Source organism: Hypanus sabinus, chromosome 19, assembly GCF_030144855.1.
Source record: "Hypanus sabinus isolate sHypSab1 chromosome 19, sHypSab1.hap1, whole genome shotgun sequence".
NCBI classification, from domain to species: Eukaryota; Metazoa; Chordata; class Chondrichthyes; order Myliobatiformes; family Dasyatidae; genus Hypanus; species Hypanus sabinus.
This window is the reverse complement of record NC_082724.1, coordinates 20,589,978-20,609,292: the sequence shown is the minus strand read 5'-3', so window position 1 is coordinate 20,609,292 and position 19,315 is coordinate 20,589,978. Positions and strand designations below refer to the sequence as shown.

The following is a 19,315-nucleotide window of genomic DNA, read 5'->3' as shown; positions in this document are numbered from 1 at the left end:
AATAAGGGGACAACATCTGCTACCCTCCAATCCTCTGGAACCTCTCCCATTCTCATTGATGATGCAAAGATCATTGCCAGAGACTCAGCAATCTCCTCCCTCCCCTCCCACAGTAGCCTGGTGTATATCCCATCCGGTTCCACACACACCTTTCCACTGTCAGATTTGATTGGTCCTGTTCTCTATCATCTTATCCTCTTGCTCTTCACATACTTGTCAAATGCCTTGGGGTTTTCTTTAATCTTGCTCACCAAATCTGTCTCATGGCCCCTTCTGGCTCTCCTAATTTCATTCTTAAGCTCCTTCCTGCTAGCCTTACAATTTTCTAGATCTCTAATATTGTATAGTTTTTTGAACCTTTGGTAAGCTTTTCTTTTCTTCTTGACTAGATTTTCAACTACCTTTGTACACCACGGTTTGTACCATCCTTTCCCTGTCTCATTGGAATGTACCTATGCAGAACGCCACACAAATATCCCCTGAGCATTTGCCGCATTTCTGCCGTACATTTCCCTGAGAACATCTGCTCTCAATTAGATCACGTGTCATTTCTAAATCATGGTGCTGTAGCAATTGTGATACCCTGGAAGACTAGGGTATATATTATGTCTTGTGTCTGGAGAATTTTCATGACTGGAATATGTCATAGCTCTGGTGTAGCCTGACTAGCCTTGAATCTTTTTAGTCTTTTTTCTATTTTCTGGAAATCCATATGAAGGGCAATTCCCATGGAGAAAACTAATGTAGTTTTATTGGTAATAGGCACGGAGGATTCTGGAAAGCACAGTGGGGTGGGGGAGGGGAATAAGCAGAACAGGAATTATGTGAACTCTTCAAGGATTTCCCTTGGTACCAAGCTGTTTAACTAAATTCAATAATTAATTTGTAAACAATCCTGTGTGCCAATTTTGTTTGAATCCTAAGTTATTCTGAAACATCTGAAAATTGAATGACTGTCAAGATGAGACCATTGCAATACAATCAGTTTTGAAGCAATTCTATTTTAAAGCTGGAACCTGCCTTCACTTAATTCTAATGAATGTGATGTGCACAAAATCAATGCTTTACAGAGAAATTTTCAGCAAATTTTCTTCCTAATACTGTTGCATTATTCCTAAATGTTAGGTGTTCCTGAATCTTAATGCGTGCAGTCTGCAATATTGATTGCTATGTGTATTCTTTGTGTTCTAAAAGCTTGGAGGATGAAGTAAGAAATTCTCTATGCTGGAGCATAGCAGTTAGAGCAAATTTGCTGATCAGTGGGTTTTGAATTCCTGAGGCTATTGGACTTTGTGGATGTATGTTCTGTTGCCTTCTAAGTTCTTGAAATATTTTCAGGTATTGAGGATCAAGAAAATTGGCATGGCAAACCCATTCCAAAAGATAAAGTGGAAGGAATCATTAACTCCATCAGATCTGGAATCACAAACAGCAAGAAGCTTACCCCAGGGCAGCCAGTGAATGATGCACCAACTGTATCTATTGAAAATATTAAACTGAACTCACCACCAAAGTACAAGCATCAGGAGAAGGTAACCAATCCCACTAATATCCCTGGTCTTGGTCACGAACTCTAATTAGTGTGTTCTCAGAGTTAAAATGCAAATGTGGATTTGCACTAGGGTTTGGGGGAGTGGATGAATGACATCTTGAGCATCAGATAGCTCATAGTTTGGTGGGGTTGGAATGGAGGAGAGGCAATCCAGACCTGATGCTGGTAGGAAAATAGATAACATTTTTGGGATGAAAGGAACTTTCCCTATTTTTTAAAATTACTTATTGGATATTTTTCAGGTAGCTACACGGAAAGCATATGGAACTGCACTGGCAAAGTTGGGTCATGGCAATAAGCATGTAATTGCTTTAGATGGCGACACGAAGAATTCCACCTTTTCAGAGCTGTTCAAGAAAGAACATCCTACACGTTTTGTTGAATGTTTCATTGCAGAGCAGAACATGGTAACTTGTAATATTTAGTTTGTGCATGAAAATAAAACTAAAAGTAAGGACAAATAGTGGCTTACGATAACATTGAGACTGATTGCTTCTTTCTAGGATAGCTTCTTATCTTCATCTCCCTGTTTCTGTACAAGCCAACTCTGCTCATGGGTTGCCACCCAAATAATCTTAGCTATTTGCTAACTTTTTTCTTTCTGGCGTGTTTACACTGTAGCAGGAAATCATTTGGGATTGTTTATGGTGTGAACATTTGTATAAGATAATATTTTTTCTACCTTTGCAGGTGAGTGTTGGTGTAGGCTGTTGTGCACGGGACAGGACCGTTGTCTTCGCCAGCACTTTTGCGACTTTCTTTTGTCGAGCACTTGATCAGATTCGTATGGCAGCAATTTCTGAAAGTAATATTAATCTTGTTGGATCCCACTGTGGTATTTCAATTGGTGAGTTTAATCTAAATACTTCTATTAAAATCCCTAATTCATCTGGAGGCTTTTCTTTAACGCCCTTTCCAGCATTCTACCTGCGCTGAATGTGGGCTTGTATAGGTTTTTCAGTAACTTCTAAAAGTGGTTGTACATTACCTATGAGCAAAGAAAGGTATCAGGTGAATTTTCCTTCATCTTGTCCCTACCTTGGAATCCGAACTTGTATTTCCCTCCAAGAGCAGTAGAATATTCTCTAATGCTGCTAATTCTTTTTAGGTGAGGATGGGCCTTCACAAATGGGTCTGGAAGATTTGGCTTTGTTTCGTGCCATTCCCTCCTCAACAGTCTTCTATCCAAGTGATGCTGTTTCAACTGAACGGGCAGTGGAACTAGCTGCTAACACCAAGGTATAGTCTGCAAACTTTAATTCAGCACCTTTTAAAACCACACGGCTCCTAACAGCGGAGTAACTATTAAACCATCAGTTCGTTCCACACCCCCCCCCCCCAATGACCTGTAACCCCAGTCATCCTGAGAATAGAGAGCAGTATCAATTTGGGGATGACGATTCTTTGAAAATCAAAAGAAAATCTTACAGAATTCTGGAAGTGAATTCCAAGGGGACTATTCGCTTATCAGTTATTTTATTCCACTAAACATTCTCCTTTAACTATTGTTCTTTAATCACATCAGATAGTCCTTTCAGACGAAGCAGCAATTTACTTGCACTTCTCTCAATCAAGATGTGCCTGGTTGAATGTTCCCACACTGAACAACTTCTTCAGTTCTACCCAAGTGCTCCTAGTTTCAGTCCTTCTTGGGCTCCTTAGCTCAACACTTGCTGATACGTTGATGACTGTATTGGTGTTGCTTCCAGCACTCATACAGAACTTGAAGTTTAGTACTCTTGCTGTCATTTTCCACTTTGCCTTTCTCTCACATGGTCCATTGTTCAGAGTCTTCTCTTTCCTTTATGGACCACTCTGTTCTCTCCAGAGAGCTTAGTGACAAACATTCTTTAAGTCCTCTGATTTCCACAGTGATTTCAACTATATTTCCTCCCACCCTGCCTCCTGAACCATTTTCACTTTCCCAAGATAACATTGTGTGTATGTGTGTGTATATATATGCGCGCACATGCCCTTAACTCCTAATGGAGTTGTTGGGGCACCATCATGACAAGCTTTTTGCACTGATATTTTTGGTGATTGCTCATCGTACAGCATGTCTTGGGCATCTGAAACCTAATGGAGCCCATCCCTCTCTAGGAAGATAATATTACCACAATGTAAAATTTGCACATACTCCCTGTGACCACATGTTCTCTCCTGGATGATCCTGTTTCCTCTTATATGCCAAAAGTATGCTATTTGTTCAGTTAATTGGCTATTATAAATTTTCCTAGCAATTGATAGTGGCAGGAAAATTGGGATGGAGTTGGGGATGAAAGATTTAAAATAGGATAAATGGTTTAATTTATGAATTAATAGGATTAATGGCTTGGACGCAGTGGGCCTATTTCTGTGCTGTACGACCCTCGTGTTCCTCCATTTCCATCGTATTTTCAGTTCCATTCAGGTTCTTGTGAGATAGCTATCTTAACTATCATGGTCACTGACTGTACCACATTTTTATCCTGCATCTCTGTTCTGAACTCTTCCTCTCAAATGAGCAAAATTAGAGTTCTGCTGGTCCTAACCTTCCATTCTTCTTCAGTTTATGTTACCTTCAATGAGATTATACCATCAGACAGACCTTCCCCATTCTGAAGGCACCCATTTATGTGTGACTCCCTATTCCAATCTTTTATCGATACCGATCTCATTCTTAATAGCACTTTCTCAAAACATAGCAGGAGGCTTCACACCAGTTCTTTTGCCTTATCTGAACTTATCATCCAGCAGAACAAATAACTCATTCAGGTAATGCGGCAGTTTATTTCAATCAAGTATATTTATGACATTCATTGCTCTCAAAATGGTATCCTCTAATGGAGAAACCAAATGCAGGCCGGGTGACCATTCTATGTTCAACCACTTTATCATTTTAGTTTTCTATCCCACTTCCATCTCTCTGGCCTCCTGTGCCATTTCAATGTTGTCCAATGATGCTTGAGGAACAGAACATCTTCCATCCACATTGGATGGAGATTGATTTTTGGCAATCTCTGGCCTCCTGTTGTAGCTTATCCATCTGTTATTTATAACGCTTTTCCTCCTCTACTAACACTATCCGATTGACTGGGCATTTTCTGCAGTTCTGACATATGATGTATAGATTTTACATGTCCTTTTTGCTTGCTTTGTAACTTATTAATCTATCATCTAGTTGGCTTCATCACCATGGCATTAAAGTCCCCAATCCAATCAAAGGTATTGCCATTGTACTTTCCATTCCTCCTCCCTCACCTGCTTTGTAACTTATAACTAACTTGTTTTCTCTCTTTCCTGAGTTCTGATTAAGTGTCTTCAAACTGAAATGTTAGCTTTTATTCTATTTTTTGCTAATGCTGCCTGACCTCCTGAGTATTCCAGCATTTCTCTAGTCTTTGTATTTCCAGAATGACAAGGCTTTGCTTGAAACAATTTCACAGGTCATGAACGATAGATGTTAACTCTGTTTTTCTTTCTCTACACAGATTTTTAGCATTCTTGAACATTAATGATGTTTTTTAAGCACTGCAGTATTTGGGAAAAGTTAGCAACTGCATTCTGCTCTGCATTACAGTAATAAATTGTGCGGCTAGATTCCCAGTGCAGTAGATTTGCAGCCCAATTAACTGAAAATGATTGGAAGTTGTAGTGTAAATTTTTTCATAAAATTAACATTCGGTTTGATTGAAGACTTGCACAGAAGGGGACTGAGAGGGAGAATGAATCAGCCATGATGGAATGGTGGAGCAGACTCAATGAGCCAAATGGCAGAATTCTGCTCCTGTGTCTTAAAGTTTTTTTGCGACCAAAATGCAGTGTTACTTTTGACCAAGACTGATTTACAAGTTTGGCATTTGATCTTGTTTAGAAAAAAAATGTGAACTTGTATCATGGTTATAAGATTACTTAAAGTGCTTCACAGTGTGATTTTTTACAGTGTTGAAGTTTCAATTAACATTATGTTTTCCTTCCCTAGATGGAGCTGAACCATAATCTTGAATCAGATACAAGTTTTTCTTCAATGATGTCCAGTATTGGTTTTATTTGGAATATTTTCTGTGGATTTAGCCATATTTTGCTTACTAACTGAAATTTTGGTTTCATCTCCAGGGTATCTGTTTCATTCGAACCAGTCGTCCAGAGACTACAATAATTTATAAAAATACTGAAATATTTGAAGTTGGAAAAGCTAAGGTAAGCACGGTAGCAGAAGTTATTCATGAAAACTCATGGAGCAGCTTCTCATTTCATTCTTGTTTGAATGAACATGCCACTCCAGTTGTAGGCAAGCAAGCTTGATTAGCAGTGTCTTTTTCTCATGAGAGGATTGGATTCTTTTGGTGGCTTTTAGTTACCCATTTTTGTGTTATCTGTTATTACCCTGTTACAGTTTGTTCCTGGGCTATATCAACCATGTTATCATTAACTTAGAGAATTCAAGGGCTTATATTAAATATTGTACTTATTGATGATCATGCATCAGCTACACTCGTCTGTTTTAGTTTAAATAGTTAAGAATTGGTCCCGATCCTGCTGGTGTAATCTTGATGCGAATTAGCCTTGCATTTAAGAGTGTTCTCAAGTACAGGGTTATCCACAGAACCATGTGAAAATTCAGATACAAGTAGGTGTGACAACAACTCTGAAGATCTATCCTGGATCCATCATATTGGTGCAATTATTGAAGATGTTCAATTTAATTGTCATCCAACCATACAATAACCATGAATATAGCCAAATGAAACGGGGTTCTTCCGAGGTCAAGGTACAAGACTCAGTACCAGCAGTCATGCACAGCACAAAACATATAGCACGTATAAGTAAACATAGTCACAAAAAAAAGCCCAAATCCCTGAATCCATGAGTGTTGTTGGCAAGAGCAAAGCCACAGCAGTCAGTAGATCAGGGGATAAAGCCACAGCAGTCAGTAGATCAGGGGTGGGCAAACTTTTTGACTTGAGGGCCACAAAGGGTTCTAAAATTTGACAGGGGGGCCGGACCAGGAGCAGATGGGCGGAGTGTTTTGGTAATACACCTCATAAGAGAAAATAAAATATCATGGGATATGTAGAAAACATGTGCTTTAATTTCAATTGAAAATGAACAAATGCATTACAACAAAATATCTGTCTTTGAAGTCCCATGGTATTTAGCTATTTATTGAAATGACTTTTAAAACTCTGAAAATTAAATGAATAAAATATAGCTTTTTTAATAGTAACAGTTATTATTTTAAAGCACTGAAAATTCTGTTATCCTTCAAGATATTATCATCATCACTCTCCTCCTGACTGTCTTTATTTCAAAAACAGTAGGAGATGCAGGTCTACTTGTTCTGCTCCTTCTTATTCAATTGTCCCCTGTGCCAAAACTCAACAACGACCCGCACAATGACAGAACAGTGAGAGCGCGCCAGTATGCGGAGCGCGTTTTTTATTTTGAGAATGTACTTGCACCTGCGCACTACTCATGTCCATCACTTAACAGAAATGATATGTAACATGTAAGGCTTATTGATAAAAATATTTTCAAATGCATTTTTTACATACCACAATGAAGAAACTTATTTTTAATTTCAGTGGGAACAGTGTTGTTGGTCTCCCTTTTTAGCCAGCGCATCAAAGTCTGGATTTAGTTTTGTTGTGGCGATTCTCAGGATGGATCTGAGGTGTTGGTCAGTTAACTTGGATCTGTGGCTGGCTTTGTTGATGTTCATGACGCTGAACGCCTGTTCACACAAATAGGTCGAGCCGAACAACGCCAGCATCTTCTGTGCCGTCCTCCAAAGGTTTGGAAACACCTCTTTACCAAGTGAAGCATAAAAGTCATTCAGTTTAAGAGAGTTGAACTTCTCTTTTAAGACGGGGTCAGACTGAAGGTCGATCAGTTCCAGCTGTAGCTCCTCTGGTGCTGTTTCAGGATCTTGTGACGGGACAGGCCACCATCTGAAGTGACTTGTCAATTTTTTCAAAATCAGAAAAGCGACGGCAGAATTCTCTGTGCAGCACATCCAGTGACTCGCTGTATTTTTTCACATTTGTGCCGGCCTCTTCCAGCGTGGCTAGTGTGGGAAAATGAGTGAATAACTTATTCGAAATTTGCCTGGAGAAAAAAGCCAGCTTGTATTTAAAGGCTTTCACGTTTGTGTACATGTCATGCACAAACTGATCCTTCCCCTGTAGCTTCACGTTCAGTTCATTCATGTGTGAAAATATATCCACAGCAAACGCAAAGTCACAAAGCCAGCTCTTGTTGCTCAGCTCAGGAAATTCGCCAGCCTTCCTCAGTAACTCCAAAAATGCACCGATCTCCTCTTTGAGCTCCCATACTCGTTGAAACACTTTGCCCAAACTTAACCAGCGGACACGGGAGTGATAAAGTAGGTCCTGGTGATCCACATCAGTTTCCTCCAGGAACGTGATGAACTGACAGTGCTGAAGTCCCCTTGCACGTATAAAGTTGACAAGTTTTACGACAGGATTCACAACATGATTCAGCTGTAATACCGATTTACATAGAGATTCCTGGTGGATGATGCAGTGAAGGAAAATAACATCCTGGTCAGGATTTTCATCTTTCACTTTATTCTGTATTCTCCTCAGCAGGCCGACATTTTTCCCCGTCAAATTAGAAGATCCATCTGTGGTGACGCTGATAAGTTTACTCCAAGGGAGCTTCATATTTTCGATGACAGCAGACACCCGGTCATACAAGTCCTCTCCCCGTGTTTTTCCTTTCAGAGACTCCATTGTCAAAAACTCCTCCGTTATTTCAAAAGTATTGTTGATTCCTCGGTTAAAAATGAGGAGCTGAGCAGTGTCTTTTACATCGTTGCTTTCATCCAGTGCTAATGAATATAACGTGAACGACTCTGCCTTTTTATTTAAGTCGCTGGTTATATCTTCATCTATCAGTTCCACACGGCGAGTCACTGTCCTGCGTGATAAACTGATTTTTTCAAATTTGTCTTTGCTCTCCGGACACAATACACCTGCTGTTTCCACCATACATTCTTTTAAAAACTCGCCTTCAGACAGAGGCTTGTTGGCCTTTGCTAATTTGAATGACAGCATAAAACTCACCTTGGTACTTGAGTCATGAATGGCAGTTTGACGGTGAAAAAAAATTTTGTTGAGCCTGTAAGTTAGCTGCCAACCTCTGAGCATTAGCTTCCCGTTCTTTCGTTGACTGGTCGTTAGCATAGTTGGCATGTTTTGTGGCAAAGTGACGGCTGATATTATATTCTTTAAAAACCGCCACAGTCTCTTGGCATATCAGGCATACAGCAGTTGATCTGTGTTCGGTAAAAAGATATTTAGTTGTCCACTCCTTATTAAACACCCGACATTCTCTATCCACTTTTCTTTTCTTAGCTCCACTCATCTTTACAGAAGGGGTGAGAGGTTGTAGCGGTGTGCTACACGCAGCGATAAAATTATGACACGGAGTCGGTAACTGCAGTCAAAGGAAAAAACTTTATTCGAAATCCCCAGGCTCACTTTTAAGCATCCCTCAACCTGCCCCCCGTGGCGCAGAGGCTCCAAAGCTCTGTGCTCGCAAATCCCCGCAGGCTATTTCCCTTAGCCGGAACGCTGGCTAATTGTGGGCCGGTTCGGATGTGCCAGGAAATGGGTCGCCACAAGGTTACAAAGTAAAGCGCAAATGTGGAGTAATACGCTGCACCTCAACAAAGGTCAATGTATATAGAGTGCGTCATCTATTGGGAAAACGCCAGAATTGCGGGGAAAAAACGTTAACAAGGTTTATTAATATAATTTCATCAAGTTCTGCGGGCCGGATTAAAAAGCTTAACGGGCCGCATATGGCCCGCGGGCCGTAGTTTGCCCATGCCTGCAGTAGATGAATGCAACCATCATGTTGTTCATTAAGTGAACACTAGAGGTCACTGTCACCAGCATGAACGCCATGCAACATCACTTGTAGGCACTGACTCTTGACACCGCTCTCCTGTGCAGCCACAAACAGGCAGCAAGTTATAACCAAGGCCAGACAGCTCCCCTGCCTTTGGTCCTGCCAATAAACCAGTGTACTGAACTTGCATGAACATTGATTTCTTCAGCTTCCGGTAATTCCACTTCCCATTCCCATTCCGATATATCTATCCATGGTCTCCTGCAATGTTGTGAGGAGGCCACCCTACCCACCCATTGACTCTGGTGCTCCTCCTCCCTTTTCTTTCTTCCATGGCCTTCTGTCTCTTTCACCTATCAACTTTCAAGCTCTTTACTTCGTCCCTTTCGCCCTTCAGGTTTCACCTATCACCTTGTGTTTCTCTCTCTACTCCCCCCACCCCCCCAGCCATCTTTTAAATCTACTACTCATCTTTTTTTCTCCAGTCCTGCTGAAGGGTTTCAGCCCAAAATGTCGACAATACTCTTTTTCCATTGATGCTGTCTGGCCTGCTGTGTTCCTCCAGCACTGTGTGTGTTGTTTGAATTTCCAGCATCTGCAGATTCTCTCTTGTTTGCAGCATTCCACAATACAGTCAGCCCTCCTTATCCGCGGATTCAGCCAACAGCGGATCAGGAAAACCTGGGAGTTCTCTTTCCAGCACTCATTGATTGAGCATGTACAGACTATTTTTTCGTGTCATTATTCCCTAAACAATACAGTATAACAACTATTTACATAGCATTAACATTGTATTAGGTATTATAAGTAATTTAGAAATGACTTAAAAGTACAGGCAGTCCCCGGGTTATGAATGAGTTCTGTTCCTGAATCCGTCTTTAAGTCAGATTTGAAGTCGGAACAGGTACATCCGGTATTATTTAGTGTCAGTCAAACATTTTTCTTAGTATATAGTACATATTTTACCTTTCTATGCATATAAAACACTTAAGAAACCTATGTATTCCAATAATTAAACCACTGCGTTGCCTAGTAGAAACCGTAGCTTTCATCGGGGCAGGGCCTTTCACATACTCAATTAAAATTGTTCCAATCGTTGACTGACTGTAGCCTAATGTTTTTCCAATGACCGATGGCTTTCACCTCTGTCTGATTGCTTTATTACTTCCAACTTATTTTCAGTCGTGCTCGTGATTATTTTCGTGAACAGAAACACTGCGGATTCAGAGCTACACTGCGGATTCAGAGCTGCACCGCCGGGTCCTAATGTCCACCGCACTGAGAAAGGTTAAATACAGTCCGGGGTTCCGCTGGGTCCTAAAGACCACCGCACTGAAATAGGTTTAAATAAGGGACTTGAGCATCCGCGTTTTTTGTTAACCGTGGGGGTCTTGGAACCAATCCCCCGTGGATAAGGAGGGCCGACCATACTGATGTCCAACAGGGTCTTGAGATCACAGGAAAAATGCCTAAGACAATCACTTGCTGTTAGACTTCACACTGCCTTCACACACAGACTCTCAACACCCGTCTGTAGCAGGCAGCAACAAGATCAATACAGACACGAGAAAATTTGCAGATGCTGGAAATGCAAGGCAAAATGCTGGAGGAACTCAGCAGGTCAGCCAGCATCTATGGCAATGAATCAGTCGCATTCCGGACCGAGACCCTTCATCAAGGGTTGCACGGGATCCAGCTCTTCTATCAAGCTCCTCGCTGAAGGAGTAAACCTGCAGTGCTTGAAGTTGATATCCAGCAGTGTCATGCTGTAAAAAAGTGTAAAAAAGACATTTTTTTTTAAAAAGACGAAAAAAAGAAGGCATATCAGTGGCTGTATTTCATTTAGGAGTTTGAGGAGATTTGGTTTGTCATCAAATACACTAACAAATTTCTACAGATACTGCAGAAATCATTTTAACTGGCTGCATCACTGTGGTATGGAGGAGCCACTGCGTAGGCTTGAAAAAAAGCCGCAGAAGTTTGCAAACGCAGCCAGCTTCATGGGCATTAGCCTCCCCAGCATTGAGAACGTCTTCAAAAGGCAATGCCTCAAAAGGTGGCATCCATCATTAGGAGCCCCATCACCCAGGAAATGCCCTCTTATTATTACCATCAGAAGGAGGTACAGGAGCCTAAAGGTACACACTCTACATTTTAGAACAGTTTATTCCCTTTTGCCATCAGATTTCTGACTGAACATCGAAAACCTACCCATGAGAAAATCTAAATCTACCTACACATGAGAAAATCTGCAGGTGCTGGAAATCTAAAGCAACACACAAAATGCTGGAGGAACAGCAGGTCAGGCTTTCTCCAGGTTATGTACTGCCACAACACAACAAAGTTCATGACGTTGTCAGTAATATTAAGCCAGATTCTGATGTGTATTTTCATAAACAGAAATTGGATATCATGTGGTCAATGAATTGAGGAATTCTTTGTGTTAATGGTATGTTCAGAATTTTTTTAAACAGTATAGCACAGGAACATGTCCTTCACTCAACGATGTTAAATTAATAATTAGCTTGCCAATTAAGTTAATATTTTCTGCGTATGCAGTGTCCATATCCTTCCATTTTCCTCACATTCATGTGCCTATCTAAACAACTCTTAAAAGACTCTAATATACCTGTTTCCACCACAACCTCAGGCTGCACACTCAAGGCACCTACCGTTCTGTGATTTTTTTAAATAAAACTTGCCTCCTCGATCCTCTCATCTTAAATGCACACAATCCGGTATTAGACATTTCAACCCTGGGAAAACTATCCTGTCTACTCTGTCTCAGAATTTTAATGCTCTTCAAGAGACCCAACACAACCTCTTCCTTTACTTCAAAATGCCCTAGTATTAATATCTCTCAATGTTAATACTCTGGCACTGGCCTCCCTATCCATGTCCTTTTCCTTGGTAAGTAATGATGTAAAATACTTATTAAAGGCCTCAATCACATCCTCCGCATCTAGGCCAATGTTCTCCCTTTATCCTTAAGTGGTTCTCTCCTTTCCCTAGTTAATCCTCTTGCTCCAAATGTAAATACAGAATGCCTTGGGATTCTCTTTACTCCTACTTGCCAAGGATTTTTCATGGCCCCTCCTGGCTCCAACTTCTCAAGCTCAAGATCTGCAATCAGAAACAAATTATAACAAATGACTCAGTGCGCTTAGCTTCCATCTATTCTTGCTAAAGCTTGATCACTCTAACACTGGCCCACTCCCAACAATAGACGCTCTGTGTACACTTCACTCAAATAACTCACTCCCAATAAGACTTGCTGTTTTCAAATGGCTCCCACTTTGCAGATATATCGCTCTTGCTCGCTACTTCAAAGACTAGCTCACTCCTGACAAGACTTGCTAGTTTCAAAAATTCAAACTTTCTGTATTTTGAAAAATATCTTTTGTTGTTACAGGATAGCTCAATTCAAGGTATTTGCTCTAAAAATAGTAATGTTGTATATCCTAATTAGTAATCTGATCTCCTGTTTATTCTGTAGATTTTAACACTTCTATGTTTCTATGTCTGCTTAAGGTTCAGTGACATTAATTAAAAGAAACTTGTACATTCTGGCAGGTACTGCGGAAGACTGATAAGGATGCGCTGACCATTGTTGCTGCTGGGGTGACAATGCGTGAGGCATTAGCTGCAGCCACACAACTGGCTGAAGAAGGTAAATATGTTGAAACTGTTGAAACCACAAGTCCTTTTCTAGAGCAGATCACAGTATGTTGTTTTCTATCACAAATAATTACATAACCCTTACAAATTTTATAAATGTAACTGCAGTTCATTTTACATTATGATTGAATTGCTCTTATAAAATTGCACCATCCCTCACATACCAATTTGATAATTTAATGAAGTGCAAACAATTTAATAGATATTGAATGAATTGGTGTGATGTGAATCATGTAGAGTTGTGATACCTCCAATAATTCATCATTCCCTTTAGTATGACATTCAGATTTTAACCCACGCCATCCCGAGAAAATACAGATAAGGGTTAAATACGTATAGCCACTGAGCCAAGGATGAGTTTTGTGAACAGAAATGAGAATCACCAGCTTATTCAAATAGTTTCTGCACATTAAAGCATTGTCTTGCAAACATTTAAACGTTTGATTCTGCTACAAAAAACCCACCAGATTTCAGAAGATTAAAATTGATGGGAGTTTTTGTGGAGATTTGTATTGTGAATAAAGCAAGGTAAAAGAAAGGTGCTTTAGGTTTGGAATGATAAGAATGGAGCTTAGAAGATTTGCTCTGCTTTGCTTGCCAGGTTGAATCTAGTAAGGTAAGGCCTGAGGAAAATAACAAGAACGTTGGGAATGGAGAAAATTAAGCAAAGGACGCCATGGTAGCGCAGCAGTTAGCACGATGCTGTTACAGTTTGGGGTGTTGGAGTTCAATTCCAGTGACCTCTGTAAGAAAATTCATATGTTCTTCCCATGGTTTTCCTCCCACAGTCCAAAGACCTACCAGTGACTAGGTTAATTGGCCATTGTAAAGTGTCCTGTGATTAAGCTGGGGTTAAATCAGTAGGTGGTGCAGTTCAGTGGGCCAAAAAGGCCTGTTCCATGCTGGATGTCTAAATAAGTAAATAATATAAAATATTATTCAACTGGAGGCAGTATATTAGAACTGTAGTAGTCAAATAATCACTAATATAATTTCAACAATTTTTAAATTACTCGATTAAAATGATCAGAAACATTTTGTTAGCTACATAAATGTAGCTTACCTTGAAACTTGTAGGAGTGGGCAGTGAAATTAAGGGAATGAATCTTGTTGACATTAAAGATTCTCAGTATTTAGAGTTACTCGGTATAGTTTTCTATTTGCTGATTTATATAGCAATATATTTGGATCCAAGTGTGAACAAAAATATTCATTCTAGGCTTACTTTCACTCTCACTGAAATAAAGATAGCAAGGAACATACATTACAATTTAAATCAGAAAAGTAGGTGCTAGAATGTGAATTAAAAGTAAATTGGAAAATCACTAATTTGAGCAGCATCTGTGGAGAGAAAAAATGGTTAATGTTGAAGATCCTTCAGCGTGTGTATTTTTGAACTGAATAGCATAATCTCTAAATAAATTTGAAAGCAAACATCAATGTAAATTAGTGATTTTGTGCCATAGGTGCAAATCAGAAATTTTTATTTTGTATAAATGATACTCCAGCCATTATTACTTAAGTTGAGCACATTGAGGAAATGGGTAAACTTAAAGACAGCTTTAGAATCAAAATAAACAATATTTATTGCAATTTTATCATTTTTGGAAATTGTTGAATGCAAAGAAATGAATAACTGAAGAGCAATGGTCAGTCCAAAAATAGAAAATATTATTATGTGCTATTAATGAATTATATCAAGAGTAATACCAGAATATGTTAATATACCTATCCACCAAAGGAACATGTAGAATTTTCTCATTTGAAGAGAAATAATGGAAGATATCTAGATAGATAGGTGGAGGAAGTATGGAATATTTTGGAAGGTAGTAATGCCAGAGAATACAAGATTTTTGCAGGATGTTATGATGAGATTTACTAATGACGATCTCTAGAAGTGCCATTGAGTGCAAATGATCAAGCTTTCAAATTATTCACATACTTATAATTTTCTTGCCATTTTAAAATCTGTACTTGAAATATTTTTTAGCATTTGTGTAATAAAATAAACGTTTGCACCTGATGTTCCAGACGTGTTCGTTCGAGTGATTGATCCATTTACTATCAAACCGCTTGATGATAAAACAATCGTTGCTTGTACCAAAGGCACCAAAACTAAGCAGATTATCACTGTGGAGGACCACTATTATGAAGGTAAGGTTTTAAAATGCATTTGAACAGCAAAGGCACATTTGGATGAAATACTTGCTTTGAAACTACTTGCATAATTTGTAAGGGCCAAACATTTTGCATTTTTTTGCAGTTAGATTGAAAGTGGAGAGTTGTGAGTTGCATTTTATTCTCTAAATAATCATTGAAACTTCAATAAACTATTATTGAAGTGTCCTGAACCTAAGATGTCCCAATACAAAAAATATGGCTTCTCATTTGTAGGTGCATGCAGCTGAAGTTTGTGGGCTTATTTCTGCTTATAAAACCATGGGATCTGTGTCGTACAAATGAGAAGGTTCATTGAGTAAGCGTTCCTAGAGGAAATATGAAGTTTGCCAAAAACATTATTTCACCCCAACTTTAAATACCTCCTCAAAATACACTGAAAAATATTCTTTTATTTCTAATTTCTACTCTTTCTAGGCTGCTTAAGTTTTGTTTCTCTCATGTTTACCATTCGACAATAATAGGTGTCATGAGCTGAAGGGCTGTTCCTGTACTATGTTCTAATATCCTTTTCAAATTGTGTATTAGACTGTCTGTTTAAGAAAATGTACAATAAATGCCATTTCTAGCTAGTCTAGTTGTTCACATACCTTCCCCCCCCCCCCCACCCCATCTTTTATAGTCATTGTGTATATCTTTGAATTAATTAAGCAATAAGATAACTGTATTTTCTCTTTGGTTGTAGGTGGTCTCGGTGAAGCCGTGGCAGCTGCTGTTGCTTTGGATCCCAATATGAAAGTGCACCGCATGGCAGTGTCTGGTGTACCATTTAGTGCAACATCAGCTGAGCTGCTGGAAAAGTTTGAGATTGATGCAAATGCAATAATGAAAACCGTGAAATGCATCATTGGGAATCAGCAATAGTGCCCACGTTGTTAATGTGGGATGAATTTTAATACTTTTCAGGCAGTTTGTTTTTTATTAGAAAGTGCTTTATGTATTTCTTGGGTTTACATAATTGTAATCTTTAAAATGATCTATGAAAGCTAATTGAAAAATGTTGAAGTAGTTCTGTGGTGATATTTGATGTTTTCAATTGTTTTCCAGCCACTGGAAATGTTTTCTGTTCCAGTGCTGAGCTAATAGTCACAAAACATGTTTGTTTAATGGTGTGCTGATATTTACAGCCCCTGATTCTGTTTAATGTGTTACTTGTGGGGAAAACCACCCATTGACAGTTTGTTTTCCCCATCTTAAGGGCAGCTGTGGCTAGAATACGTTCACCTCTTAACCAATGGCAGAGACTCCAACATCTACCCAAACTAGATTTAGATTGAATCAGCTAACTACAATCTCAGCATGCTATTTAAGTGTATTGGTTTCAATAGTCACTAAAACTTTATACTTTCCTTTTATATCCTTGTCCACTTCTGGCTTTCTGTCATTGTAAAGTCACTACATCTTGGTCATTTTCAGACCCTTTAAACCTGTGTTCTCATGCTATCCTTCTTAATGCACTGCATTAACTACCATTTACCCCAAACAGTGCTCATTATCCCATCAAATAAATGTCTTAATCACTCATTAAGCTATCCTTGCCAACTCATCTAGACTTCCTTGTATTTAAATCATTTTGGAGCTTTGCACTTCAACATGGCCATCTAGCTCTAGTCTACATCAATCCCCCACCTCCTTTTATATCCTTCCTTAATCTGACCTCTAGTGTATTCCTTTTCAATTTACCTTTGGTAACTTGCCCTTCACCTTACATGGCTTAATGCTGTAGAATATCCTGAAACCATCCCTTTTCAGCATCTAAAATAAGGTATCAACATAAATATCTGTTGTTCACCTATTGGTTGCTGCTAATGATTACTGGGCCCTGATAAATTTAAATTCATTGAAATTCAGTTAATCCCTTTCTTCATGCAATATATTTTCTCCCCTCACCAGTGCTCAGTGACGGTGTACAGTTAATAGCTACGTTTTATAATCTTGCAAAATTCTTGCAGTGATAAAATAAACCAAAGTAGCATTGAAAATTGGACTGCTACTGTGACAAACAAGTTGGTTTTGTGCCAGTCAGGTGCATATATAATGCTGCTTTACATTTTTCTGCTGGGATGGGTTTTTTTTAACTGTTGAAAGAATTTTTAAAACTTTTTAATGTTTAAAAGATTTTTGAATATATAATTTTCAACTTAAGTTCAGAAATGAAAGTTATCTTTAGGAAATGCTCTGACACAGCAAGATAATAACATTTTTATAAATAGTAAAAATTCTGAAATTTTCTCGTGGCTGTTGTCACTGGATTTTGTTTCCAAATGTTGGTTTAAATCAAATTATGTTATCAGATGAAAGATATTGTTGGAGTGATGTGGAAGTAGGAAGCTGGCTACTGTACTTTTGAAAATTGGTTTAGAAAAACCTTCAGATTTAAAACAAAAACATGTTTGCGTTTGAAATAAATTTCTACAGTTCCAATGAGTTTGTTTTGTTTGTATTTTTTGTAATAACTCCTGGCAAATTAGTTTATTGGACATATGATACTTTCATAGAGTGGTATAGTGTGCTGAACATTTCATACAACTCCAAAGTGCTAATATTTTTTGTTTTATATTTGGAAGGTGCAGTACAGCTCAAAATAATCTGTCTTCTGCTCAAATATTCAATCAGAGCATCTTTTGGTAGAATGATATAAGAATCTGTTGCATGTAGAATTGTTCTCAAAGACAGCTCCTCCAACAATGATTAATGAATGGCTATGTGTCGGGGAACAGTTCTGATTCTGCACCCACCCACCCCTTTCTTCCTGGGTCACTCCTGCTCTCTCAAAAAGTAAAACCAGAGCCTCGATACTGCACGAGCGTCTATACCACACAATTTTAATATTTAATTGTCATTCCTGATGGCACCATCTCCTAGGATAGTCTTCAGTGGGGTGGGGGTTATTTCGTCTTTCCGTTGTTCATTGGTGATTAAGCTTTTTTAACAGGGAGGCATTACAACTGGAATAACTCAAAATTCTGCAGATTTGTCTGGATATTAGAGACTGGTCATATTTTACTTTAGTCTAACAGGTATGTTTTATCGCTAACAGGTACACTGGATGTACTGAAAGATGTTGGTTAAATTATTCTGGCTGAACACTTACCAACATTCCTGGCCTCTAGCTCTATCACCTACTTGACTCCTCATTGAATAAACCACATTTCAAATAATTTCACAAAGGTTGAGTGGCTTTCATTCAATCATTCAGTATTTTTCCAACTTCTGACTCTGCTCTGTCACCTCATTTCCTTGCAAATGTGCTAACTTTTCATGGAGCTCTTCAGCTTACATTTTCCAAAGGTCTCTGTCACCTTCCCACAATCCTTGTCAAGTATGTTGATTAGATCTTCATGACTGAAATTAATGCCACATTATCTATTTTATCTTATTTTGTTCAAATTTTAACAAACTGCAAATGAACTTTCATTATTGTTAGAAGCTTCAAAATTTCCTTGCCTGTTCAGCACTACTTCTCTTGATTGGCTGAGCCTGCTGAATTTGTAAATGTCTTCTGTTAATACTGTCTGATCTGGGCATGTTTATTTCTGCCTGTTTGGTTCAAGGTGACATTTGCAAGCATGTTTTACACTGAATGGGAGAAGAAGTAGTGATGGATTCTCCAATCTTTCCCTCTGTTTTTGCCCAAATTGTCCAAAGTCAGGTGACAGATTTCTTTGGTTTTAACACTAGGCACTTGTCTTACTGCTGAAACCAAAGTGCTCATTAGGTTTTGAATGGAAAGTTTTCCTTATGCTTAACATGGAATTTGGAGCTACTGACCAATTGTATGGGTCATTGTTATTTCTGGATGGTGGATTACACAATCTAGGATTTCAAGGACTGTATGTAGCATTAAGCTGGGGGGGACTGATAATATGAAACAGACAATAGGGGCAAGAGTAGGCCATTCAGCCCTTTGAGCCAGCATAGGTCATTCAATGTTCTCATGGCTGATCATCCACAATCAGTACCCAGTTCCTGCCTTCTCCCCATATCCCTTGACTCCGCTATCTTAAAGAGCTCTATCTAACTGTTTCTTGAAAGCACCCAGAGAATTGG

The 19,315-nt window shown here is 38.9% G+C and overlaps 1 protein-coding gene across 1 annotated transcript in view; it reads left to right on the top strand.

Moving 5' to 3' along the window:
• LOC132377784 (transketolase-like) overlaps positions 1–17,692 on the top strand; it is a 42,194-nt gene extending 24,502 nt beyond the window's left edge. Inside the window, exons 7-14 of the mRNA XM_059944134.1 lie at positions 1,339–1,532; positions 1,795–1,959; positions 2,243–2,399; positions 2,661–2,791; positions 5,648–5,731; positions 12,983–13,079; positions 15,119–15,241; positions 15,951–17,692. Of these exons, the coding sequence (XP_059800117.1) occupies positions 1,339–1,532; positions 1,795–1,959; positions 2,243–2,399; positions 2,661–2,791; positions 5,648–5,731; positions 12,983–13,079; positions 15,119–15,241; positions 15,951–16,129 (1,130 nt within the window). The 3' untranslated portion in view covers positions 16,130–17,692. The remainder of the gene's footprint in view (positions 1–1,338; positions 1,533–1,794; positions 1,960–2,242; positions 2,400–2,660; positions 2,792–5,647; positions 5,732–12,982; positions 13,080–15,118; positions 15,242–15,950) is intronic.
• Positions 17,693–19,315: the final 1,623 nt, after the last annotated feature.